Below are 27,943 nucleotides of genomic sequence, written 5' to 3'. Positions count from 1 at the left end.
CAAAGAGACCAAAATTAATATTAAACATATACCGTACATTGTACTCGATTTGCTGACTGTATAGAAGTCTTAGAATTTTCTGGAAAGGATATGACCTGTATGTTAATAATTTTGTCTGATACCTTGGATTATCACAAATGAAAACAAACTCGAACAGTACTAAAATAATAGTGATATACAAATCGAACGTAAAAGTAAGTACGATCATGAAGATAAGAAATAAAATACTAATGTTAGTAAAGGAATTTTGCTACTTGGAAAGTAAAATAACAGAGATGACGGATTAAAAGAACGACTACACTGACTACAGAAGAGTTGAGAAATAATAGTAAACAACCACCTTATAAAAACAAGAAATAAATTCATCAAGACATTTCTATGGAGCATTTTAAGCTATGGCTGTGAATGGTGGGCTCTGGCAAACGAGAAAAGAAAAAAAATTAAACGCAATAGATATGTGGTAATGAAAAAGACTGAAATAAAATCTAATGAAAAAAATTAAAAGAAAATAAAGAGAAAAGGACATTAACATGATTCGGAGAAGAAAAATTAAACTGATTGGTCATCTCATTCGACAAAACAGCTTCATAAAAAAAATTAAGTAGTAGGCGGAAATAATTCATATCATGGTGTTATCTGTGGAACACCTGCAGGAACTGAAACCAATTGGTAAATGGTGGTGAACTGAAGAGTGTCAAAAATGGTTCAAATGGCTCTGAGCACTATGGGACTTAACATCTGAGGTCATCAGTCCCCTAGAACTTAGAACTACTTAAACCTAACTAACCTAAGCACATCACACACATCCATGCCCGAGGCAGGATTCTAACCTGCGACCGTAGCGGTCGCGTGGTTCCAGACTGAAGCGCCTAGAACCGCTCGGCCACACCGGCCGGCGGACTGAAGAGTGTCCTCCTCCTTGCAAGGACACATTTTTTTGTTTTGTTTGATCCCGACACTTGTTTCATTACAGTGGCGACATCTTTAGTAGCCGCTTCCGCTATTATTTCTTTTCCTTTTTACGTTATGTGTGCCCTGTGGCTGCCGAAAAAATCAGTCTGAAGTATCTAGTAATACAGCAAGTTATCGATGCTGTAACTGACCTGTCCTGAGCCGCACTTGGTTACTCGTTGTCAGTTAAACGTATTGTTGTTGTTGTTGTTGTTATGTTTACAATTACATGGTGTCTACGTGGACAAGAAAAAAAAATCCCGGATTTTTCCCGGATTTCCCTGTTAAAAACAATTTCTCCCGGATGAAATTACGTATAAAGCGGGTGAAAATACATCCGTGTTAAGTAACAGTATACTTTCCCTCGGAGCTGTAAAACCTATCAGTCCTTTGAATCGTAAAGGTCTTATACCGGCGGAGGACGTCCCAGCACTTTAGGAAACGAAATCCAGGAAAAACAAAAAGTTGTTTGATGCGAGACAATATGCACAGAGTTTATTTTCGTATTGCGAAAGTATATACACAAATTCCACAAATTACAGCACGGTAGCTTCCGAAACTCTAAAATAGAGACTGCGTTGAGCGATGCACCTTTGTCAGCCAACCATAGCTCATGTCACGTGATCTCGCTAGCGAATGACGGCAGTTATTCAGAGCACGAGGCCTACGAGAAAGACAGGCCGCGGCGCGTACGTTACGAAGGTAGGCCGAGCTCGCTCAGCTCAGCAAAGTGCGTTTCTACACCGGTTAACTCGTAAGCAGATGTGTATGTACGAACGAGAATTGCATCGTCTATTGGCATCCACTGTTATTAGTCCTACAATGATAGGAAGTCAGTAGGCCTACTAACAGGCTCTAATTCGGCAATTAAAATCGTGCCAAAATGATTATTAGTTGCGTAGAAAAGTCGAAGTGTTCTGGCATGAAGAGACTTGTGACATTGCTCAGTAACACATTATGCACATTTTTTTTGAAGGTCAATTACACTTTTTGCCGTCAATTGCATAATTTTTTATCTATGAAAGAACAACATTAAATATGAAAACTAACTTGAAGCTCGGTCTTTTTTTAGCGTGTGTTACGCGTTAAGTCATATCAAATACAAATGTGCCGGTAAAATTTTAAATAGTGGCATAAATGACTTATCTTCTGGGCCCGACATTTTTCAAATGGCTGATCCTCAAAGTGTTACGTTTTGAATGAGAGTTATAACGCCCTGCGATTTAAGAAATTCACTGCACATTCTCACACGTAACATAAATCATCTTGCGTGGAAATTTACTTTGAAAGTAACGCATCTCACGCCACTATTCGTAATATTTTCTGGTGATCTGTTAGAAATGTAAACAACTGTAACATCACGCACATCGAATGCACGTTAGTTGTTACGGACGTACTGCATAATCTTCGACCTAAAGCCTTTGACACTTTTCGGTGTCGGCAAACTGGTCTGTGCATTGTGTAAATTACCCATTTTCTATGCAACTAAACTTTTATTTTGGTGTTATTCTCTGATTTATGTTTCATTGCTGCAGTATTATTCAGTAGTGGACTAAAGTTCTTTGTCAGCGTATCAGCTCTTACACGTCAAACCTACGAAACTTTAACTGAAATCTAAAACAATGAAAAATCCCGGAATTCTAAGTAATTCCCGGGTTTTTCCCGGATTTGTCCCGGATGAAAAAATTCCCGGGTTTTTCCCGGATCTCCCGGATGTCCCGGGCCGTATACACCCTGAATTACGTTTTCTTGTGCTCTCACTGGCGAATTCTGGATGTTACTATATTGTTATAGCTTACGTGCACTTTTCACTGCACGTGATGGCGGTGGACAAAGACCGCTGTATCAACAAGGCGTTGCCTTTAGTGTCTGACGATGATACGTTATTGTTACAATCGCACTCGAAGGTGCTACCGGGCGGCGGTGCTCGCGGTGGGAAACACGCCAGCCAGCAGTCGTTTCCGCAGCGTGGGAGTCGGTTGCGACGGGCGGCCGGAATTGGCATTCAGCAGGCAACCCAATCGGCCGGAGTGCGGCGCGGGCTGCGTCGGCGGCCGGCAGGCGCTGCTGAACTTGTTGCGCGCGGCGCGACCTTGACTCCATTCCGACTCGGACGCTCTCGCTCTCGCAGCCGCTGTCGCCGTCGTCTCGCCGCGGCCTTGCCTGTCCCGTCCCGACAGCTGCCGACGCCGGCCGGGCCCGCACCGCGTCATCTCCGGCGCGCCACCTCGCGCCTCTCCAGATCCCCGTCCAACCGCAGCGGGCTTCATTTTATTATCACTAGTCGTGCATTCACGCAACACAATGTAGAGTTTAAGAGTTAGGACGGTCAATTTCTTGGATGTTAAAGACAGAGAGGAAAGGGAGAAAGTTACGGACCACGTTAAGTCAAGTGGTTGTCAAACTTCGTTGCTCAAGAGCCAATACTGACGATGATGGGTGGCATCTCGGGCCGCGTATGTACCAATATTACACTGAAGAGTCAAAGAAACTGGTGCACCTGCCTAATACCGCGTACGGCGAGCACGCGTAACTTCTGCAACACGACGTGGCATGGACTCAACTAATGTCTGAAGTAGTGCTGGAGGGAATTGACACCATGAATCCTGCAGGGCTGTCTATAATTCCGTAAGAGTACGAGGGGGTTGAGATCTCTTCTGAACAGCACGTCGCAAGGCATCCCAGATAGGTAGAGAAGTTGCATCATTAGAAAATTGCAGAGAAATGCAGGAAGATCTGCGGCGGATAGGCACTTGGTGCAGGGAGTGGCAACTGACCCTTAACATAGACAAATGTAATGTACTGCGAATACATAGAAAGAAGGATCCTTTATTGTATTATTATATGATAGCGGAACAAACACTGGTAGCAGTTACTTCTGTAAAATATCTGAGAGTATGCGTGCGGAACGATTTGAAGTGGAATGATCATATAAAATTAATTGTTGGTAAGGCGGGTACCAAGTTGAGATTCATTGGGAGAGTCCTTAGAAAATGTAGTCCATCAACAAAAGAGGTGGCTTACAAAACACTCGTTCGACCTATGCTTGAGTATTGCTCATCAGTGTGGGATCCGTACCATGTCGGGTTGACGGAGGAGATTGTTGTTGTTGTTGTGGTCTTCAGTCCTGAGACTGGTTTGATGCAGCTTCCCATGCTACCCTATCCTGTGCAAGCTTCTTCATCTCCCAGTACTTACTGCAACCCACATCCTTCTGAATCTGCTTAGTGTATTCATCTCTTGGTCTCCCTCTACGATTTTTACCCTCCACGCTGCCCTCCAATGTTAAATTTGTGATCCCTTGATGCCTCAGAACATGTCCTACTAACCGGTCCCTTCTTTTTGTCAAGTTGTGCCACATACTCCTCTTCTCCCCAATTCTATTCATTAGTTATGTGATCTACCCATCTAATCTTCAGCATTCTTCTCTAGCACCACATTTCGAAAGCTTCTATTCTCTTCTTGTCCAAACTATTTATCGTCCATGTTTCACTTCCATACATGGCTACACTCCATACAAATACTTTCAGAAACGACTTCCTGATACTTAAATCTATACTCGATGTTAACAAATTTCTCTTCTTCAGAAACGCTATCCTTGCCATTGCCAGTCTACATTTTATATCTTCTCTACTTCGACCATCATCAGTTATTTTGCTCCCCAGATAGCAAAACTCCTTTAGTACTTAAAGTGTCTCATTTCCTAATCTAATTCCCTCAGCATCACCCAACTTAATTCCACTACATTCCATTATCCTCGTTTTGCTTTTGTTGATGTTCGGAGGAGATAGGGAAGATCCAAAGAAGAGCGGCGCGTTTCGTCACATGGTTATTTGGTAAGCGTTATAGCGTTACGGGGATGTTTAGCAAACTCGAGTGGCAGACTTTGCAAGAGAGGCGCTCTGCATCGCGGTGTAGCTTGCTGTCGAGGTTTCGAGAGGGTGCGTTTCTGGATGAGGTATTGAATATATTGCTTCCCCCTACTTACACCTCCCGAGGTGATCACGAATGTAAAATTAGAGATTCGAGCGCGCACGGAGGCTTTCCGGCAGTCGTTCGTCCCGCGAAGTATACGCGACTGGAACAGGAAAAGGCGGTAATGACAATGGCACATAAAGTGCCCTCCGCCACACACCGTTTGGTGGCTTGCGGAGTATAAATGTAGATGTAGATATGCTCAGTATATTCATGTGTGAGGAGTTTGGTGACCAGCGGAAGCGTTTAAACTCAGAAGAGTGTTCCTGGAGACACTCTATAACAATTCTGGATCTGTGGGGTATCACAATGACCTACTGGAATTGCCGAAGTCCGTCGGAATGCACAATGGACATGCATGGATTCAAGTGATCACACAGGATTCTTACATACGTGTCACCTGTCAGATTCGTAACTAGACATATCAGGGACCCCATATCAATCCAACTGCTCAAGCCACACACCATAGCAAAGCCTTCACCAGCTTGAACAGTCCCCCAACCGCTGACACACGGGATCCACGGATTTACGACGTTGCCTCCATATCCGAACACGTCCAACCGCTCGATACAATTTGAATGCGACTTGTCCGACCAGGCAACAAGTTTCCAGTCATCAACAGTTCAATGTCGGTGTTGACGGGCCAAGGCGAAGCGTATAGCGTTGTGTTGCGCACTCATCACGGGTACACGAGTTGGCCTTCGGCTCTGGATGCCCCGATATCGATGGTGTTTCGTCGAATGGTTCTCACGCTGACACTTGTTGATGGCCCAGCATGAATGCTACCAGTCCTTTTATTTATTATTCACCTGCTCGTTCCTTCGTCATTACGATGCTCACTGCCCTGCTGCGAGTCCAATGACTGCCTCTCTGCACTTCGCTCAGGAAATCCATTCCTTCGTTTATCTTCTATTTCCTGGGTTATATGGTCGATATCGCCATGAGTGGAATGGTTGCACTTCTGTCACGTTGAAAGATTCACTACATTCGTAGTTGGTCCCGTTCTTGCAGGATCTTTTTCCGGTCGCAGCGATTTCGGAGATTTGATGTTTTACCGGATTCCTAATATTCACTGTACACTCGTGAAATGGTCGTGCTGGAAAATCCCCACTTCATTGCTGCCTCGGAGATGCTGTGTCCGCCCGCATCCCTTGGTCGTGCGGTAGCGTTCTCGCTTCCCACGCCCGGCTTCCCGGGTTCGATTCCCGGCGGAGTCGGGGATTTTCTCTGCTCGTGATGGCTGGGTGTTGTGTGCTGTCCTTAGGTTAGTTAGGTATAAGTAGTTCTAAGTTCTAGGGGACTGATGACCATAGATGTTAAGTCCCATAGTGCTCAGAGCCATTTGAACCATTTTTTTGATGCTGTGTCCCATCGCCCGTGTGCCGACTATAACACCACGTTCAGTCTCACTCAAATCTTGATAACCTGCCATTGTAGCAGCAGTGACAGATCTAACAGCTGTGCCAGACATTTGTTGTCCTATATAGGCGTTACCCACCGCAGCGCCGTATTCTGCCTGTTTACATATCTCTGTGTTTGAATACGCAGGCTTATATCAGTTTCCTTGGCGCTTCAGTGTATTATTATTGGTAACTTACATAAATTAGTAAGTTAGTCAGTTTCTTTGGCGCTTCAGTGCATTATTATTGGTAACTTACATAAATTAGTAAGTTACTACCCCGCAGTTGTGAGTCTGCAGAATAGCTCACTCTACAGATGTCTACAGTTGTCTTCTCTGATGGCAGGAATTTACAAAATATCACAAAGAAGAGCAGAGTCATGTAGAAAAGGGGCGTGGCACTGCTGGTTGGTTGAAACAAGGTGGATTTTACATCACTCGCAGCACGAATTAAAACGTGAAAATTGGCGATAATATTTCTAACATGCTCCAGAATTATTTAGTGGCAAAAAATTTCAACATTTTTGGCTAATTTTACGTATATCCCCTCTTAATAGAGAAGATCCAACGAGGACTGATGCTTTTCGTCAGAGGGTTGTTTACTCGGTGCGAGAACCTTATGAAGACGCTCAACAAACTCTAGTGGAAGACGCCGCTAGAGCGGTGTTTTGTACGACGGAGAGTTTTGCCGCTGAACTTCCGAGATCGTAGGTACTAGTAAGAATCGGGCAATATACTACATCGTCCCACATATGTGTTGCGAAACAGACACGATCAGAAAATAAGAGGAATTGGAGCTCGTATGGAGGTTTATGGACAGTCCTTCGTCCCAGGCACCATACGCGAATGGAACTTGCTTGGTACGGATGTAGACATGAGTATATATTCGCAGTGAAAATTTGTGCCAGACCTGGACTCGTACTGCGAGCGGTTGCCTTACCATTGGGCTGTCTGGGCAGGCTACATGGCCAGACCCAAATTTTCATATGTTGTCAACCATGTGTCTACAACCTGCACTCCTATAGCCTTTATGTGTATGCATATCCAAAAGAAAATTGCATCAAATTTCTGAGCAATACAGGCACTGCAATATAGTATTTATACACAGGACACGTGACTTTCATTTAATATGTCTCCCCTGTACTGGAATATACGGGGTGCATTCAAGTTCTGAGGCCTCTGATTTTTTTCTCCGGACTGGAAAGAGATAGAAACATGCGCATTGTTTTAAAATGAGGCCGCGTTCATTGTCAATACGTCCCAGAGATGGCAGCACCGTACGGCAGATGGAAGTTTACCGCCAGCGGCGAGAATGAGAACTGTTTTAAATACTTAAAATGGCGACGTTTTCCTTACTTGAACAGCGTGCAATCATTCGTTTTCTGAATTTGCGTGGTGTCAAACCAATTGAAATTCATCGACAGTTGAAGGAGACATGTGGTGATGGAGTTATGGATGTGTCGAAAGTGCGTTCGTGGGTGCGACAGTTTAATGAAGGCAGAACATCGTGTGACAACAAACCGAAACAACCTCGGGCTCGCACAATCCGGTCTGACGACATGATCGAGAAAGTGGAGAGAATTGTTTTGGGGGATCGCCGAATGACTGTTGAACAGATCGCCTCCAGAGTTGGCATTTCTGTGGGTTCTGTGCACACAATCCTGCATGACGACCTGAAAATGCGAAAAGTGTCATCCAGGTGGGTGCCACGAATGCTGACGGACGACCACACGGCTGCCCGTGTGGCATGTTGCCAAGCAATGTTGACGCGCAACGACAGCACGAATGGGACTTTCTTTTCATCGGTTGTGACAATGGATGAGACGTGGATGCCATTTTTCAATCCAGAAACAAAGCGCCAGTCAGCTCAATGGAAGCACACAGATTCACCGCCACCAAAAAAATTTCGGGTAACCGCCAGTGCTAAAAAAATGATGGTGTCCATGTTCTGGGACAGCGAGGGCGTAATCCTTACCCACTGCGTTCCAAAGGGCACTACGGTAACAGGTGCATCCTACGAAAATGTTTTGAAGAACAAATTCCTTCCTGCACTGCAACAAAAACGTCCGGGAAGGGCTGCGCGCGTGCTGTTTCACCAAGACAACGCTCCCGCACATCGAGCTAACGTTACGCAACAGTTTCTTCGTGATAACAACTTTGAAGTGATTCCTCATGCTCCCTACTCACCTGACCTGGCTCCTAGTGACTTTTGGCTTTTTCCAACAATGAAAGACACTCTCCGTGGCCGCACATTCACCAGCCGTGCGATTTTCCAGTGGTTCAAAACAGACTCCTAAAGAAGCCTTCGTTGCTGCCATGGAATCATGGCGTCAGCGTCGTGAAAAATGTGTACGTCTGCAGGTCGATTACGTCGAGAAGTAACGCCAGTTTCATCGATTTCGGGTGAGTAGTTAATTAGAAAAAAAATCGGAGGCCTTAGAACTTGAATGCACCTCGTACATAATGGATGTACAAGTATAGGTTGTAGACACATGGCTGACGACGTACAGAAGTTTGGGTCTGGACGTGAGTTCGTGCTCGAATGGCCTAATAGTAAGGCGACCGCTCCATAGGCGGGAAATCCGGAATCGAGTCCTAGTCCGGAACAAATTTTCACCGTCGTCACTCTGTTATACAGCTGATGGTGTGCATATTAGCAAATGCTAAAATTTTTCATGTATTTCAAAACGGCTGTAGTTAACCGCATTCCCTGTTCCTTCGGACCTGCATGCGTGTTCCTAGGAACATCGCATCGTACTTCTGAAGAACACGGGCACTGCAATATCGCACGGATGTATATTCGATGTCTGAGTGAGGCTGGGAGGCTACGGCACCAGTACGGCTAGTACGGGCACGCTACGCCATTTCCAGAGTAATGAAGAGCAGAACGTGTAGCTGGTTTCCGCAACGCGTCGAAGAGCTGGAAAGTGGGACGCGGCGGCAGTGGCGCATTTTGGCCCGGTGGCACTCGTCTCGTATTCCGCGACGGCTTGCCCGGAAACCACGGCCGCCGTTCCGGACCGGAATAATTCCTAACCGCGGCCATTTTCGGCGGCGAGCATCCGCGACCGGGAAATGCACTCGGCGGCACACAACAATGCGCGGCGCGCGAGCGATGATTGAGTGATTCGGCGTCACGTTCCGGGAGCCAAATTACTCGCCCTCGTTACGACGAGCTAATGGGAGCCGGCCCGGTTATTCAATAATGGTAATGGGGCCATTAGAGCGGCGGGGGCCCGGGCGCCGCCAAAAAACAACAGGCGCGCTCGCTCCTCCGCCGCTGCCGCGTATTTACGAGTGCGTCCGAGTCGCGGCTGGCGGCGGCAGGCGTTGGGAAACTGTTTACCCCCGGGGAAGTGTTTATGTGCAGCCAAATTAGCCCCGTACCTGCCGCGCGTGCGCCGACGATGTTGACGTCGCGTTAATATTCCGGGGCGTATCTGGCTGCGCCGTCGCGAGACGCGCCAGGGAAAGCCGGCGACGGAGGAAAGCGGCGAGACACGCCTGGAGCCTCCAGGAGGCCCGCTGGCTGCTCTCCGGCGCTCTCCAGCACTGCGCGCGGCTGGTCCGTGTAAAAAGGTTTCACTCGTACGGTAAGGACCCGAACGTGCTGCATGTGAATAGCGATAAGTGGAATTCTGGGTAAAATCACATTCTGCTCTGTGGAGAAGACGGATTGACCCTTTATTTTACGAGGGAAGCTTACGTGTCACAGATTTTTCTCGCTGCGCAGCGGCGTTAGCGCAACCACTAAAAGATAAGAACAAGACAGAAAGAAAAGTTCTTCGCCTCCATAGCTCAGGGGTCAACGTGTCTGGCTGCTATGCAGAAGACTCGGGTTCGGTTCCTGGGATTGCCAGGGATTCTTCTTTGATGAGTAGATTGGAACGGGCAGCTCTCAGCCTCGTCATGCCAACTGAGTAACTACTTTAGTGAGAAGTAGCGGCTCCAAGATCAAGAAAAGCTGACAACAGCCGGAAGGTAGATATGCTGACCCCATGTTCCTCCACGCCGCATTCGAATCATGACATTGGGAGAGAATGACATGGCGGTCGGTAAGTTTCTATTGGCTCGCCTGGGCCAGAATAAAAACAGAAAGAAAAGACTTCATTTAGTTACAAACAACAAAGATAAAAAAATGGTTCAAATGGCTCTAAGCACTATGGGACTTAACATCTGAGGTCATCAGTCCCCTAGAACTTAGAACTACTTGAACCTAACTAACCTAAGGACGTCACACACATCCATGCCCGAGGCAGGATTCGAACCTGCGATCGTAGCAGTCGCGCGGTTCTGGACTGAAGCGTCTAGAACCGCTCGGTCACCGCGGCCGGCAACAAAGATAAAATCCGGAAAAAAATGTCATGTTGCATACTAGAAGTCCGCACTTACTGCATTCGGGTCTCGTTATTTGCATTTTTTTTTTTTCCTAAGTTTCCACCAAAATCTTCTTGCGCTACTATGGAACATGTTTCTACGGGAAAGAATAATAATGATAGTCATGAAATGCTATCGCTGTATAATGGAACGAAGACAGTGAAAAGCCGGCCGGGGTGGCCGTGCGGTTCTAGGCGCTACAGTCTGGAATCGCGTGACCGCTACGGTCGCAGGTTCGAATCCTGCCTCGGGCGTAAATGTGTGTGAAGTTCTTAGGTTAGTTAGGTTTAAGTAGATCTAAGTTCTAGGGGACTGATGACCTTAGAGGTTAAGTCCCATAGTGCTCAGAGCCACTTTTTTACAGTGAAAATTTGTGCCGGACTGGGACTTACAACTCGGATTTCCCACTTATCGCCAGCGGTTGCCTTACCACTAGGCTATCCGAGCACGTTACACGACCAGACCCAAACTTCCTTATTTCGTCAATCATGTGCTTGCATCGTACTCGTATTTCTTAACAACACAGGCACTGGTGACCCTTATTTTCATGATAATCACTGTGGTACATTTGCGGTGAGGAATAAATCGAGGCAAAGAAGAATCGTGATGGACAATTAACACAAATACAATGCATGTTGTTCCCGGGCAAGTGGAATGAGTCGAGTACTATGGCTCGCACAAAACGTATTAGATGGCGGGGCCTATTAGTCCAAATGCTGCATGAAAAAATCAACAATGCGGCATGTGTCGGTAACGTAAAACGGTAGATCTGAAAATGATTCGACCTTCATACTTATTTTATATCAAACGGTACTTTTTCGGACATGAGTCCCTCATCAAAACTTAAGTCCCCTATAAAACCCAAAGAAGCCTGTAACAGGATTTCTGAAAAACCATGTATATGTAAACTGATACATATTTTCTTTGCCTTACGCAACATCTTCAGCGATTAAGTACATCTACAACCTAAGAAAGTCCACACCATGTCAAATACACAGCTTTACACGTTTGCATACTATCAATTCGATATTGCTAAGATGATAACATTCCGTAAAATTCACAGGGGATTTGTACAATGTATGAGATCATTATTGTTGGAATTTGTCGTTTTCCGTCGAGAAGGTCGGAATTCATAAATGTTATAAACATGTGTGTATGCCTGTGCCTGTGTGTGTCTTCCACATCCCCTCCTAAGCCAATGGGCCGACTTCAAAGAAAAGTGGTACACACATCCCCTACTGTCTGACAATAGTCGCTGTATGTGTAAGAATTACCTACCTATCATAGTTCGGGGATATGACGTCACAAACACTGCGATGCGTGAAAAACTTCCACCTTATGTATGACGTTTAAATGCTACTAACTCTACTCGCAACACATTTTGCAGACAGAATACATATATGCAGCTGAAGGTATAAATATAAATATACCACCCTACGACATATAGTTCAAGAGATATGACGTCATAAACACTGAGATGCGTGAAAAAAATTCGTCGTCATGCATGAAGTTTTAATACATTCACTCTTTACTGCCAAGACACTCATGCTGTCGAGTCAACTTAAGGAAATGCTTTTGAGGGGTTCAACTGCGAAGCGTCGTCGCCTACTATAGAGCTATCAAGATGTGTTGCCACACAGACGTTTACAAAATCACGTTGTACACATGCGAAACAGCTGCGGTCAGCGAACAGAAACTGTCCGGGATATTACACTACAAACATAGTTCATGTTGCGTTTTCGTTTCTAACAGAAAATTGGCAAAATGAATACCCGAGAAACGCCGGTTTTGTCAGCCAGTATCTTCATAAAATTGATGGAAAAACTGTGGCTGACTGAGATCGTTCTTATCTGGGAGTTTTATTTTGTGCATAATTATTTCAAATAGTTCAGACAATTTTTTTCAGGTGGGACACGAATCAGAGTGTTTATGTTGTCTTATGTATGGTTGGCTATTTAACATTTTTTTAAGCCTGAAAACATATGTGTCGTTTCTTTATACCGTACACGGAAAGTTCATTTTTCTCGTGACGTACAAGGGAGGGCAACTTTCAAATTATAACCTGTATGCTACGTTGCGTTCTTTTATGGGTATGTTTGCACTTACTGTTTGTAATGACTTAATTTGTTATTTGTGGGAAAATTTAGCATTGCATCAGTATTCTGTTCCGCATTTAAAATTGGAAATATGGAATCCATCCAACACAAGCTTCAACCCATAAGAATACTTGCTGCAACATCCCCCTTGGTTTCATTTAGTCACCATGTTTCTGCATACGTGATTGGGGAAGTCGCTTATGTCTACCGCTCACTGGATACATCACTGCTCTCGAAGTTGTTCCTACCTTAAATAATTATTTTTATGATTGCCTATCTGTTTACCAGAAGATCACACTAGTAGTTTTGCATACTACCACCTACTTGATTTTCTCCCCTTAAGCTTTCTGTTCCTCTTAATAACGGCGAATGTGTAGTAACTGTAAACTACGAGAAAATTATAGTAGCGACAGTGATTCTGTTTTCATATCACCACCTACTTGATTTCCCCTCCTTAAGCATTTTGCTCCTGTTACCGGCGACAAATGCGCAGTGTGTAACTGCAAGGTAATTACAGAAACCCCAGAAACTGGATGTGCTGAAAAACGACTTACCTTGAAAGTGCTCCTCGTCAGGCATCTCGGGTTCCGGTGTCGACACGTTGTCCTGCGAATAGAAGCAAATGTTTTAGAATTTCAGTCATAATAGTGTGGATATAGTGAGTAATTAATGCAGTCACAAACAAAATACAGTAGTTTACTGATCTAGGCTTAGAGGAACAATATTTTGTGATATATTGTATCGGAGTTCTAATATTACAATATACACTGACTGGCAAAAAGTCATAGGAAGGCACTTGGTGTTACGTTAAGAGCAAAATTAGTATTGTATGTATGTATGTTGTATGTTAACCGGGGACCTAGAAACGTCGGAGAGGCTCCGTCCCTGCCGCAGCTGCAGTGGTCCACAACCCCACGACTACTACCGCAGTCCACTTCACCCCTCCGCTGCCACACTACGAACCCAGGGTTATTGTGCGGTTCGGTTCCCGGTGGACCCCCCCATCCCCCGACGAAACGCCTCACACGAGACGAGTGTAACCCCTATGTTTGCATGCTAGAGTACTGGTGGTGTACCCGTACGTGGAGAACTTGTTTGCACAGCAATCGTCGAGGCGGAATAAGGGGAACCAGCCCGCATTCGCCGAGGCAGATGGAAAACCGCCTGAAAACCATCCACAGACTGGCCGGCTCACCGGACACAAGTCCTGCGGGCGCATTCGTGCCGGGACCCAGGCGCTCTTTCCCACTCCGGAAAGCCGTACGTTAGACTGCTCGGCTAACCGGTCAGGCTAAAATAAGTACTGGTGTCGGAGGTGCTGAGAAACAGCTGAAATCGTTAAAATGGAACCAAGTTTCAAGGTCCGATGAAATCCCTATCAGATTTTATGCTGAATTGGCACATGAATTAGCTCCTCTTCTAACTATAATACACTGCTGGCCACCGTAAATGCAACACCAAGAAAGACAAAAGGTAGCACAACAAAATTTATTTAGTATATAACATGTTGACCAAGTATCAAAAGATTACGTTTACAGACGTCTGTGACATGTGGTTCCTGCCAGAATCAGTAGCCAGAGTAGCCGCCATTGTTGGAGATCACCGCTGCCACACGTCTCGGCATTGAGTCAATGAGACGTTGGATGTGTTCCTGGGGTACAGCAGCCCAAGCAGCTTCCACACGTTGCCAAAGATCATCTGGTGTGGCAGCTGGGGATGTAATCTGGGTCACTCGTTGAGCAACCATGGACCACATGTTTTCTATCGGCGACAGATCCGGAGAGCGAGCCGGCCAGGGAAGCAATTCAATCTGGTTATTGACGAAGAACCTTTGGACAATGCGTGCCACGTGTGGTCGCGCATTATCCTGTTGAAATATGGCTGTGGCCGAGCCCTGAAGGTAAGGAAGGACAACTGGCTCCAGCACCTCGGATATGTAGCGCCGGCTATTTAAAGTACCGGCAATGCGTACTAGAGGCGTGCGAGAGTAATATCCAATACCGCCCCATACCATAATACCCGGCGCAAGACCAGTGTGGGGGTGCATAATGCAGCTGTCCAGCATCCTCTCTCCACGGTGTCTCCACACTCGAATCCGACAATCGTGGTGCTGCAGACAGAAGCGTGCCTCGTCAGTAAAGACAACGTCATTCCATTCTGCCGTCCACATCCGTCTGTCATCACACCATTGGCGACGGAGACGTCTGTGGTTCTGCGTCAATGGTAGACGAAGCAATGGACGTCTTGCGGACAGACCATTCTGCTGTAAACGGCGTCGAATGGTACGCGCAGACACTGGATGATGCGTTACAGACGCAATGTGCTGTGCTATGGTTCGGGATGTCACTGAGCGATCCGTCACTGCCATGCGCACAATTTGCCTATCAGCACGTGCAGTGGTGCACCGAGGTGAATGCGATCGACCACGTCGGTCCGTCGTAGCCTCCTGCATCCAACGGTCACATATCCGCATTACAGTTGTTTGGTTTCGTCCAACACGACTAGCGATTTCTCTGTATGATAATCCACAATCTCGGTAAGCCACTATCCTTCCTCTGTCGAACTCGGATACTTGATCAAAAGATGTTCGCTGTTGTCTACAAGGCATAACTGATCGTCTTGTGAAACAACCACAAGGTAAACACTCGTGTCGAACGTACACTCGTCGAAATCGCCAAGCCTTAAATGGCGCTATGAGGTGGCGCCACAGGCGCGCGTGATGTGCGTCTGCGCTGAAATTCTAATCAGTTGCATAGCTCATCGCTGCAAACTCATGGTGTAAATTTCACTTGATTCGGATGCTTCCTTCAGGGTGTTGCATTTACGGTGGCCAGCAGTGTATATCGTAGATGTCTCTAATAAGAAACCGTGACCAGATCTTGAAAAAAAAGCACAAGTCACACCCATCTACAAGGAGGTTAGTAGAAGAGATCCACAAAACTACCGTCCAGTATCCTTGACATCGATTTGTTGTAGAATATTAGAACACATTATGAGCTCAAACATAATGATGTATCTCGAACAGAACAACCTCCTCCATGCCAAACAGCATGCATTCCGAAAACATCGATCATGTGGAAGCCAACTTGCACTTTTCTCACATGAGTCTGAAAGCTTTGGACCAAGGCAGGCAGGTAGATGCATATTTCTTGATTTCCGAAAAGCATTTGACTCAGTACCATGGCTACGCTTACAGTCAAAACTACGATCATATGGCGTATCAAGCGAAATTTGTGATTGGACTAAGGACCTTTTTGGTAGGGAGAACGCAGCATAACTCTTTGCGCACTGTTGGCTGGAGAATCCCACTGGGTCGGATATGCCGCCTGCCAGAAAGAGTGTTCTTCCTCCGCGCACACTAGCCCCTTTCATTGCGAGAATGTGATAGTTGTGTTGTATGTGTATCTGTTGTGCATAGGTGAGTGTAACGAATTCGTGTCTAGTCTATTGTTGGTGTTGTGATCAAGATGACGATGAGAGAAGGAACAGGGTGCAAGCCGGTGCCGGCACATGGCTTACTGCTCTTGAACAGCACCAAGGAATTTTGTTACTATCTAGGGAGCAAAATAACCCAGAACGGACGGAGCAAGGAGGATATTAAAAGTGGAGTAGCCCTGGCATACAGGACATTGGTGGTCAAAATACGTCAACTGGTATCAAATATAGGACTTAACTTGAGGAATAAATTTCTGAAAAAGGTCCATTTGGACGACAGCACTGTATGGTAGCAAAATACGGACTGTGGGAAAACCGGAAAGGTAGAGAATCGGAGCATTTGAGGTATGGTGCTACATAAGAATGTTGAAAAATAAGTGGACTCATGAGGTATGCAATGAAGACGTTCTCCGGAGAATCGGCGAGGAAAGGAATATGTGGGGCGGTTGCTGTGGCCGAGCGGTTCTAGGCGCTTCAGATTGGAACCGCGCGACCGCTACGGTCGCAGGTTCGAATCCTGCCTCTGGCATGGATGTGTGTGATGTCCTTAGATTAGTTGGGTTTAAGTAGTTCTAGGGGACTGATGACCTCAGATATTAAGTCCCATAGTGCTCAGAGCTATTTGAGCCATTTGAATATGCGGAAAACATTGACGAGAAGAAGGGCGAGGATGGTAGGAGATCTGTTAAGACATCACGAAATAATTTCCTTGTACTAGAGGGAGCTGTAGAGGGTAATTACTGTAAAGGAAGACAAAGACTGGAATTCATCCAGCAAATAACTGAAGACGTAGGTTGCAAGTTCTTCTCTGAGATGACAAGGTTAGTACAGGAAAGGAATTAGTGGTGGGTCGCATCAAGCCAGTCAGAAGACTGGTGGCTTTAAAAAAAATAAAAAAATAATTAAAAAGACCAGAAAGAGGGCCGCCGAGTTTAACTTCCTCACACAACATACTGGTCATGATATAAAATGTCACAGGCCATCACTTCGTGAGATACAGCGCAGAGGTTTGGATTTTAATGGGGGACATTGGCACAGAGACTAGTGAACAGGAACTTCACGCCACAATCTCTCACCCCCTTGCCGGCTAAATACTCGGAGCGAAAATTTCACACATCATAAGGATTCGAACAGGCTTACCTCCGAGTCGAGCGCCACATGCAGGCGAGCGTTAGGGACCAGGTTACATGCAAGTAAAGAAACATGAAAGGGAAGGGTGTACTACTCTACGGAAGAGGTGTAGCAACACCGTGATTCTGTTATGCAACAGCGATAGAATTACTAGAAACGTGCCACCGTTTCTTTCAATGAGACACAGTCGGAAATGCGTCTAGTATATACAATACCATAATAGCAATGCAGATTCGAATACTTCTGTGTGTGTGTGTGCGTGTGTGTGTGTGTGTGTGTGTGTGTGTGTGGAGATCGATACGCTCAGGTCGACTGGCAGGCGCGCGAGTCCGCGAGATGGCCCACCTGTTGCATCTATCAATTTTCCGCGTCTTTAACGGCGACCGCGAGAGTGTAGGGGAGTGGGTGGGGGTGGGAGAGTTAGGAGGGGAGTCCGCGGCCTGAGACAATTTATGATTGCGCGGGGGGAGCGCCGAGAGGTGGCTGTAATTGCCAAGCTTATCTGCGCCAGCCGCAGCCGCAGTCGGACCGAAAAGGCCGAATAAATAGGGCGTGCTGGCGCTGACCCGCGCTCAAGGTCGCGCCCACAAGTTGTCGCCGTTAGCGTTGTCGCGGCATGTCGTGTACTGAACTTTACGGAAAGACAGCTTATTTACACGTTCCCTCTTCTAGGCGACTAGTGAGTGATGTTCAGTTAACGCGATATTCGTCATACACTGACATGACAAAAGTCATGTAATACCTCTTAATATCGTGTCGGACGTCATTTTGCCCAGTGTAGTGCAGCGACTTAGCATGGACTCAACAAGTCGCTGGAAGTCCCTTGCAGAAATGTGTGTGTGTGTGTGTGTGGGTGGGTGGGTGGGTGGGTGTGTGTGTGTTTGAGGTTTTCGGGCGCTAAACAGCGTGGCCATCAGCGCTCAAACGCACAGAAACAGGAACACATGCGGTGAAGTGACGAAGACGGACAGCGAACAAGGAGAACGGCTAAAAGACACAGATCTGACGCAGTTCCAAATCCTCACATACAGAGGCAAAACAAGAGGAGAAGAAACGCACTAAAAAAGGTAAGGAAACGCAAGGAAAAGAGAACAGAAATCGAAGTGAAACAAGTAGGTAATCGTGACTGGCGGACCTCTTGCCTAAAACCTGGGTGAGCCAGTCACCCAGCAGCACATTAAAATCCTCTCCCTAAAATCCGAGGCGACAAATTGGACAGGACACAAAACCGTAAGACCTTAACCACAGACGTTGCGTCGTCTTGCAAAATAGAGGACAAATCCGGTGGCAAGGAAACCACCGCCCTCTGGCCAGAGAATAAAAGACAGTCAAGTAAAATGTGGCGGACAGTAATCTGGACGCCACAAGCACTGCAGATTGGGGGGTCCTCCCGCCGGAGTAAAAAAAACATGCGTTAAGGGACTGTGCCCGATGCGGAGGCGAGTGAGGAGAACCGCATCCCGTCGTCCTTGCAGAAATATTGAGCCATAATGCGTCAATAGCCATACATAGTTGCGAAAATGTTGCCGGTGCAGGATTTTGTGCACGAACTGACCTCTCGATTATGTCCCATAAATATTCGATGGGATTCACGTCGGACGATCTCCGCTCGAATTGTCCAGAATGTTCTTCAAACCAACGGCGAACAACTGTGGCCTGGTGATATGGCACATTGTCATTCATAAAAATTCCCAACCTGAATGCCTCAAATGGTCTCCAAGTAGCCGAACATAACAATTTCTGCTACGGTCGCAGGTTCGAATCCTGCCTCGGGCATGGGTGTGTGTGATGTCCTTAGGTTAGTTAGGTTTAAGTAGTTCTAAGTTCTAGGGGACTTATGACCTAAGATGTTGAGTCCCATAGTGCTCAGAGCCATTTGAACCAGCCATAACAATTTCCAGTCAACAATAAGGGGGGCTTGTTCACAACCTGGGTCCATGGCTTCGGGGGGTCTGCGCCACACTCGACCCGAACCATCAGATCTTACCAACTGACCAGACCACTGTTTCCCAGTCGCCTAGGGTCCACCCGACATGGTCACGATTTCAGGAGAGGCGTTGCAGGCAATGTCGTGCTGTCATCAAAGGCACTTGGGTCAGAAGTCTGCTGCCATAGCACATTAACGCCAAATTTCGCCGCACTGTCAAAACGGATACGTTCGTCGCACATTCCACACTGACTTCTATGGATATTTCGCGCAGTGTGGCTTGTCGGTTTGCACTGACAACTCTACGCAAACGCCGCTGCTCTCGGTCGTTAAGTGGAGACTGTTGGCCACTGCGTTCTTTCGCGTTATCCGTTAGGAGAGGCAACAGCTGAAATTTGGTATTCTCGGCACAGTCTTGACACTGTTGACCTCGGAACTTTGAATGCCCCAATTTTTCAGGAATGGGATGTCCCATGTGTCTAGCTCCAACTACTATTCCGCGTTCAAAATCAGGTAATTCCCGTTGTGCGGCCGCAACTACGTCGAAAACCTTTTCACAAGAAGCACCTGAGTACAAATGACAGCTCCGCCAATACATTGCCCTTTTATACCTTGCGAGCGCGATGCTATCGCCATCCGTCTATCACCTCAGTGTGATTTTCGTTATACACTGAAAATACAGTATCAGATCAAAAGTATCCGAACATGCAACGCAGCACACAATGCTGTAAAATGTCTTCATATCATTCCGCATTTAGCGTTTCCTTAAGCGCTATAAAGGTATCACACCCCAACCACGACGCTCCCCTCACCCCCCAAAATGGTAACACTACTTCCTCTGTACTTTACAGTTGGCACTACACATGATGGCGCGAAAAGCTGTTTAGGCATTCAAAAATGGTTCAAATGACTCTAACCACTATGGGACTTAACATCTGAGGTCCTCAGTCTCCTAGACTTAGAACTACTTAAACCTAACTAACCTAACGACATCACACAAATCCATGCCCGAGGCGGAATTCGAACCTGCGACCGTAGCAGCCGTGGGGTTCCGGACTGAAGCGCCTAGAACTGCTAGGCCACCGCGGCCGGCTGTCTATGCATTCGCCAAACCCATATCCGCTCAATCGATTGCCGCAGAGTATAGCGTATTTCATCACTCCATATAACTCGTTTCCAGTAATTTTCTGTCCAGTGGCACTGCGTACCGAAATGTGTGGCTTATGAGGAGCGCTCGACCATTATGCCTCATTCTTTTTAACTTCCTATGCACACATTATGCCAATACTGCTGGTGGTACTTTGGAACTCATGATTATCTGTTGCGCCGATACCATGTATCTGCCAGGTCTTGGTTTAGCTGTTGTTCTTTCGCGTTTCCACTTCAAATTCAAATGGTTCAAATGGCTCTGAGCACTATGGGACTTAACATCTGAGGTCATCAGTCCCCTTGACGTAGAACTACTTAAACCTAACTAACCTAAGGACATCACACACATCCATGCCCGAGGCAGGATTCGAACCTACGAACGTAGCAGCCGCGTGGTTCCGGACTGATGCGCCTAAAACCGCTCTGCCACAGCGGCCGGCGTTTCCACTTCACTGTCACATCATAAGCCGTCGGCTTGGGTAGGATCTGTTACTTAGATGACGTCTAATGACTAGTCCATGTTCCGACTCACTAATCGCCCGTGACTAATTTAAAAATAAAAGTCACAGTTGCAAAATGGTTCAAATGGCTCTGAGCACTATGGGTCTCAACATGTGAGGTCATCAGTCCCCTAGAACTTAGAACTACTTAAACGTGACTAAACTAAGGACATCACACACATCCATGCCCGAGGCAGGATTCGAACCTGCGACCGTAGCAGTCGCGCGGTTCCAGACTGCAGCGCCTAGAACCGCTCGGCCACAAAGGCCGGCCACAGTTACAAACGTGACTGTTTTATTTTTAAGATAATCATTAAAAACGGTTGCTTATCAATCAGCCACCGATGGAATGGGATGAATGTTATAACACTATTTTTTTCAGGGTGTAATATATCCGAAGTACTACCTTCCTTGAGGTTCAAATGGTTCAAATGGCTCGGAGCACTATGGGACTTAACATCTGTGGTCATCAGTCCCCTAGAACTTAGAACTACTTAAACCTAACTAACCTAAGGACATCACACACATCCATGCCCGAGGCAGGATTCGAAACTGCGACCGGAGCAGTCGCGCGGTTCCAGACTGAAGCGCCTAGACCGCACGGCCACACCGGCCGCCCTTCCTTGAGGCTGGAGGTTTTGGGTGGGGATGTAAACGAGTTAATGTTTACAGTTGTCTTGACTGCTTCGTGCTCGGGCACGGATGTGTGTGATGTCCTTAGGTTAGTTAGGTTTAAGTAGTTCTAAATTCTAGGGGACTGATGACCTCAGGTGTTAAGTCCCATAGTGCTCAGAGCCATTTGAACTGCTTCGTGGACAACTCGTAGTCACTGGAATATGACTTGTAGCACTGTTACATCTTACTGCTAGCTACGGTAAGTATTCATTACTGGTAGCAGTGTCCACATCCATGGATAAACAGCTGCGACGTTTTTCTTTACATTATGTTGTGTTTATATGAATGTTTCTATGATGTTTACAGGTTCTTAATGGTTGATTACACGCTAGCAGAGTTCCTTGACATACATCTCATTTATGGGGAGGTACGATGTAACAGATGGCGCCTTTGTGCAAAACTATTTGTAAGGAGGAGGTTGCGAAATCCAGGTCAAATTTGAATACTTGATGTTTGTCATCGTGAAACATCTGAATTGTTTTGTGATCGGATAAATCTTTTCCAGACACACTTCGTATCATTATGTTTGTTGTAATGGTAGAAACGATACGGAGAGAAGAAAATATTATTTGACGCTGTATATCGTATGTTATTTGGTCCGCGTCGTGTACTGCGGCAGCGGCAAGCTCGGCCGCAGAGGTGGACGGGTCCAGAGCTGGTCGGTGGTCCGGCCGGACGCGGCTTGTGGGCCAAGGAGACAGCGGTGCAAAAACCAGAAGGCGGGCGGAGTTCCCACCTGACGGCTTCCCAACTGGAACGCCAGCTGATCTCTCGCCCAGCGGCTCCGCAAGGCCGTCACGCCGCGCCGCGCCGCGCCGAACCCAGCCGGTTCGTTCTCTCTCGTCTTAGGACGCCGCGCACTTTCTGCTCGCACTTGTTACACAGTGACAATCAGCAGTGCCACCTTACAAACTTCAGGTACAACTGTATCTAGAGAGCGACTTCCGCAACAAGTAACATCCCTTTTTTTGGCTGGCTCTGAGCACTATGGGACTTAACAGCTGAGGTCATCAGCCCCCTCCTTTTTCTTCTCGACTCGATATATGGAGACGAGGTTTTCGTCAAACGATAGTATATTGAGGGGCAGTTAATATTGTTACTTGGGTAACGCTCGTAAACTCACTGGCTTATGAAGGCATAAATGACGGACAGGGTGGCCGAGCGGTTGTAGGCGCTACAGTCTGGAACCACGCAACCGCTACGGTCGCAGGTTCGAATCCTGCCTCGGGCATGGATGTGTGTGATGTTCTTAGGTTAGTTAGGTTTAAGTAGTTCTAAGTTCAAGGGACTGATGACCTCAGAAGTTAAGTCCCACAGTGCTCAGAGTCATTTGAACCATTTTTCAAAACACGAATACTTCTGAGAGACGTAATATACGTACGGTATCAAGCAGATTAGATGCAAACTTCCTGGCAGAATAAAACTGTGAGTGCCGGACCGGGATTCGAACAAGGGACGTTGCTTTTCGCGGACAGGTTCTCAACCGACCAAGCTATCCAAACTCGAGTCACGACCCGCCCTCGCAGTTTTACTTCCAAAGTACCTCAGTTGCGAATACAGGTTGTGACTTGAGCTTGGATAGCTTAGTGAATACAGCACCGGCCCACGAAAAGTAAAGGTCCCAGGTTCCAGTCCCTGTCCGGCACAAAGTTTTAATCTGCCAGAATGTTTCAAATTACCGCACACGCCGCTGTAGACCAAAAATTCGTTCTGGAGATAAGATATAGTGTAGCTTCTTAGGCTAGGATGCAGAAAAAGGGACTGGCGTCACTCGAATTCTTCCAGACATAGCCGTGAAACCTTGAAAGTGAGTTGAATAGATAAAAAATTCTAGTAAACAGATAGGGCACAGATTCTTCTAGCCGTGCGGTCTAGGGCGCATTGCCACGGTTCGCGCGGCTCTCCCCGTCGGATGTACGAGTCCTCCCTTGGGCATGGGTGTATGTGTTGTCCTTTGCATAAGTTAGTTTAAGTTAGATTAAGTAGTGTGTAAGCCTAGGGACCGATGACCTCAGCAGTTTGGTCCCATAGAACTTACAAAAAATAAAAAAAAGGTTCTTCTACTTAGTTGGGGATCGGTTTAAACCATTTTCATGGTATCCTAGACATTATGTTAAAGTATCTTATTTTGCTATAAATGACTTTATATTATAATTCCAAAAACAGTGTACTATAACATAGGGCCACTTGTGCGTTGAACGACCTACCATAGAGATTGAAGATTGCACGTCTTGATAAAATAGCAAAAAATAAAAAAAACAAAGAGCTGGCGGGCAGTGAAAAATGTACAACCAAACTTTCTATTAACTTCTGATCGTGCCCTTCTTTCTAAACTATGGCACTTTTTTCCAAGAAACTTCTTGCGATAATATACCACATGGCAATCATTCTGCGAATACGTAAAATTAAAAAAAAAAATCGGCTAAATCGGCAATGCGAAGCCGGATTCAACCGAAATAACAAAGTTTAACGTCACATTTATTGTAAAGTATTTAACAAGTATTTTGGCATAAGGCATCCACGGTCTCTGGCGGCTCGTTGCAGAGTTATTGCGTTTCGTGTCGTTTCTTGTCCCAGTTAGTTTTGTGTCTGTACTGTACTGAAAACAATGCACAAATGTGCAGATGACGGTGTGCGCTGTGTGTCTCGTATGGAAACAAACTTGTTCCACTCACTCAAGGTACTTCCTGTTGTTCAAAATGGTTCAAATGGCTCTGAGCACTATGGGACTCAACTGCTGAGGTCATTAGTCCCCTAGAACTTAGAACTAGTTAAACCTAACTAACCTAAGGACATCACACACATCCATGCCCGAGGCAGGATTCGAACCTGCGACCGTAGCGGCCTCGCGGTTCCAGACTGCAGCGCCAGAACCGCGCGGCCATTTCGGCCGGCGTACTTCCTGTTGTCAACAGCACAGCCTACTTTATTCCTGGCCCTCAAGCTTGCGTTCAATACTGCTCGGTCCTCTCTCTGGTTTATTTTTCAGGCTGTGTTAGTTGTACACTATTAATGGTACACAGCATTATGGATAGGTTTACTGATGAAGAATCGACCGATATGCATTTCTTTTACGAGCTCAAAGAAAATGCAATGGAAAAGCGGCACGGCGACGCTATGCTCAGATGTTCCCGCAGCGACGAAAATCACATCAAAATAAATTTGCATATGCACATGGGCGTCCGCTAATAACCGGATCCTTTCGTGCTAGTACATTTTGGTAATTGCATATTACAGGCTTTTGCACTGTAGTGAATGTTTTTTCACGGAAGCAAAAATAATTCCGGTAACAAACCAAACAAATCACAATTACATTACTACCCTGTAACCACAGGTCTCTTATACCGAAATACTAATAAAAATACCCCTGAACAACCTCCGAAATTTTGTCGCCGGAGTTCTGGTTCACACTTTATTCAACGTGCGAGCGAGATGGCACTGTGGTTAAGACACTGGACGGTGGTTCAATTCCTGTCTGGATTATCTTCAGTTCTTTCTGTAAATCGCTTAAGGCAAGTTCTGGAATAGTTCCTTGAAATGTAAGGTAAAGAGTAATATTCTTTCCTTTCTCCTTTGATACACATAACAATTCATTAAACAATTTCTGAGGTTTTCTCAGCGTGATTGTAAGAAAGTATGTTCTCACATTAACCAGAAAATTTGCGGATTCCATTTCTATGCATACGTTTTAGTTTATTAAATATTAGGGATAGTGTATAGTGCAATTATTCCAACAGCCGTCAGCAAATAGCGAGCTTAGACAGTAGCAAGACGAAATTATGTTGTCGCTAATTAAAACAAAAAAAGGGACCTCGATAGGCACGGAAAACTAATTTTTGGTCTAACTGCTACACAGCTAAATGATATGTATGTATATTTCGGCACGTCTGTATTTCGCGAAATGCTACCCTCGCAATGAGGACTGATAGATTTCAAAAGTAGTAGTTATTCATCGAATCATATAAATTTTAGAGGCGAAAACTCTCCCAAAATGCACCAGTCTTGCACAGCGGTAGAAAGCATGCTTTATGCTCTTCATATTCACACCAATCCTAATAACAGACGTTAGCTGGCAATCTGGTTTAAATACAGGGTGATTCAAAAAGAATACCACAACTTCTGAATTTAAAACTCTGCAACGACAAAAGGCAGAGCTAAGCACTATCTGTCGGCGAATTAAGGGAGCTATAAAGTTTCATTTAGTTGTACATTTGTTCGCTTGAGGCGCTGTTGACTAGGCGTCAGCGTCAGTTGATGCTAAGATGGCGACCGCTCAACAGAAAGCTTTTTGTGTTATTGAGTACGGCAGAAGTGAATCGACGACAGTTGTTCAGCGTGCATTTCGAACGACGTATGGTGTTAAACCTCCTGATAGGTGGTGTATTAAACGTTGGTATAAACAGTTTACAGAGAATGGGTGTTTGTGCAAAGGGAAAAGTTCTGGACGGCCGAGAACGAGTGATGAAAATGTAGCACGCATCCAGCAAGCATTTTTTCTTATGGGGGTATGTTAAGGATATGGTGTTTCGGCCACCTCTCCCAGCCACCATTGATGATTTGAAACGAGAAATAACAGCAGCTATCCAAACTGTTACGCCTGATATGCTACAGAGAGTGTAGAACGAGTTGGAGTATCGGGTTGATATTGCTCGAGTGTCTGGAGGGGGCCATATTGAACATCTCTGAACTTGTTTTTGAGTGAAAAAAAAAACTTTTTAAATACTCTTTGTAATGATGTATAACAGAAGGTTATATTATGTTTCTTTCATTAAATACACATTTTTTAAGTTGTGGTATTCTTTTTGAATCACCCTGTACATCTATTTTGCAAATTATTGAATTATAAGCGTATTTCTTCTTCACTTCAACTTGGTTGTAAGTTTCCTACAAGCGGAAATGGAAATTAAGCAACTAGAAAACGTGAAGCAGCCTTAGGCTGTCTTACCCGAATTTTTCCAATAACAGCCCTACGCCTAGAGACGTTATCAGCCAAGGTGTCGGGAGGGGGTATTTTTGTACCGCGAAGTTCAGCCTCCGGGCTAGGCGGATGTCTGGCGTTACTTTGGAAGCTCCGGCCCGGGCGTCAACAAGATAAAGCAGATCCTATCGGAGAATAGTGGGGCCCCGAGGCTCTGCGCTGGCAACGTCAGCTGTGTCGGCCTGGCTAGACACACACGGGGCTACCGCATCTATGTCTGCAGGTGCTGCCTTGTATCCGCGTTATTCAAAGCAGAACGGGCAACCGATAACTGTTGTAATATTTGCCAGACGTTTACACCAGAGTTATTCATAAGAAATTGCGACACTGTCTCCGTGCCGTAGATCATTCGTCTCAAAAATCCTTCAATTTAATTTTCATGTTAGTTATTACAGAGTCCACATACTTCCACACTGTTATATAGGCCTGCAAGACAAGGCTATTTATTCAGTAAAACTCGGCTGGTCCCGACGGAGGTTCGAGTCCTCCCTCGGGCATGGGTGTGTGTGCTTGTCCTTAGGATAATTTAGGTTAAGTAGTGCGTAAGCTTAGGGACTGATAACCTACGCAGTTAAGTCCCATAAGATTTCACACACATTTGAACATTTTCAGTAAAACTAAAATTTCTTTGTTTCTTGCCCTCCCCCGCCCCATTTCTCTTCCCTGTTTCTAGGCAGCTGGATCCAGATATTTCCCGAGCCACTAATGCCTTTTTTTCGCTAAAATTATAAATTTTTAGATGTTCGAAATCAAACAGAGACGACGGCCTGGGTGCAGTTTGTATGTAGTCTCTTAGGGGACGCGTTACTTACGTACAGGCTATAACAGCACAACAACACATGTTTGAGTGGCGTTCAATAAGTAATACGGAATTTCCGGTGGGACATCGTAGTACAGTCCCGCTTCAGACCCTATAGTTTCATGATCTTCCGATAGGCGGCGGTGTTATACGTAGTCTTCAAAATGATGTCTGCAGCGGAGGTGCGTTCGAAGCAGACAGTTGTCATTGAGTTTCTTTTGGCAGAAAACTAAAGCTTCGCAAATATTCAGAGTCGCTTGCATAGTGTCTACGGAGACCTGACAGTGAACAAAAGCACGCTGAGTCGTTGGGCGAGACATCTGTCATAATCGCGACAAGGTCGCGCAAACCTGTCCGATCTCCCGCGTGCCGGCCGGCCGCACACAGCTGTGATACGTGCGGACACTCTTACTCGAGGTGATCGACAAATCACGAACAAACTTCTCATTCCCAGTGATAGCGCAAGGTCTGCGTACCTGAGACGAGTTCACAAAACTTTGCTGGGCTGTTCCGCCTCATCCACTCTACATGCAGGATCTCGCACATTCCGA

The 27,943-nt window shown here is 46.0% G+C and overlaps 1 protein-coding gene across 3 annotated transcripts in view; it reads right to left on the bottom strand.

Annotated features, from left to right (window-relative positions):
- Positions 1 to 27,943, bottom strand: part of LOC126416268 (nucleolar protein 4-like) — a 436,257-nt gene that overhangs the window by 169,952 nt on the left and 238,362 nt on the right. For all 3 annotated transcript variants that reach the window (XM_050083904.1, XM_050083902.1, XM_050083903.1), the window contains exon 2: positions 13,353 to 13,404. In XM_050083904.1, coding sequence (XP_049939861.1) covers positions 13,353 to 13,404 — 52 coding nt within the window. The remainder of the gene's footprint in view (positions 1 to 13,352; positions 13,405 to 27,943) is intronic.

The sequence above is a fragment of the Schistocerca serialis genome, chromosome 8 (genome assembly GCF_023864345.2).
Source record: "Schistocerca serialis cubense isolate TAMUIC-IGC-003099 chromosome 8, iqSchSeri2.2, whole genome shotgun sequence".
Classification (NCBI taxonomy): domain Eukaryota; kingdom Metazoa; phylum Arthropoda; class Insecta; order Orthoptera; family Acrididae; genus Schistocerca; species Schistocerca serialis.
This window is presented reverse-complemented; position numbering and strand designations above follow the sequence as displayed.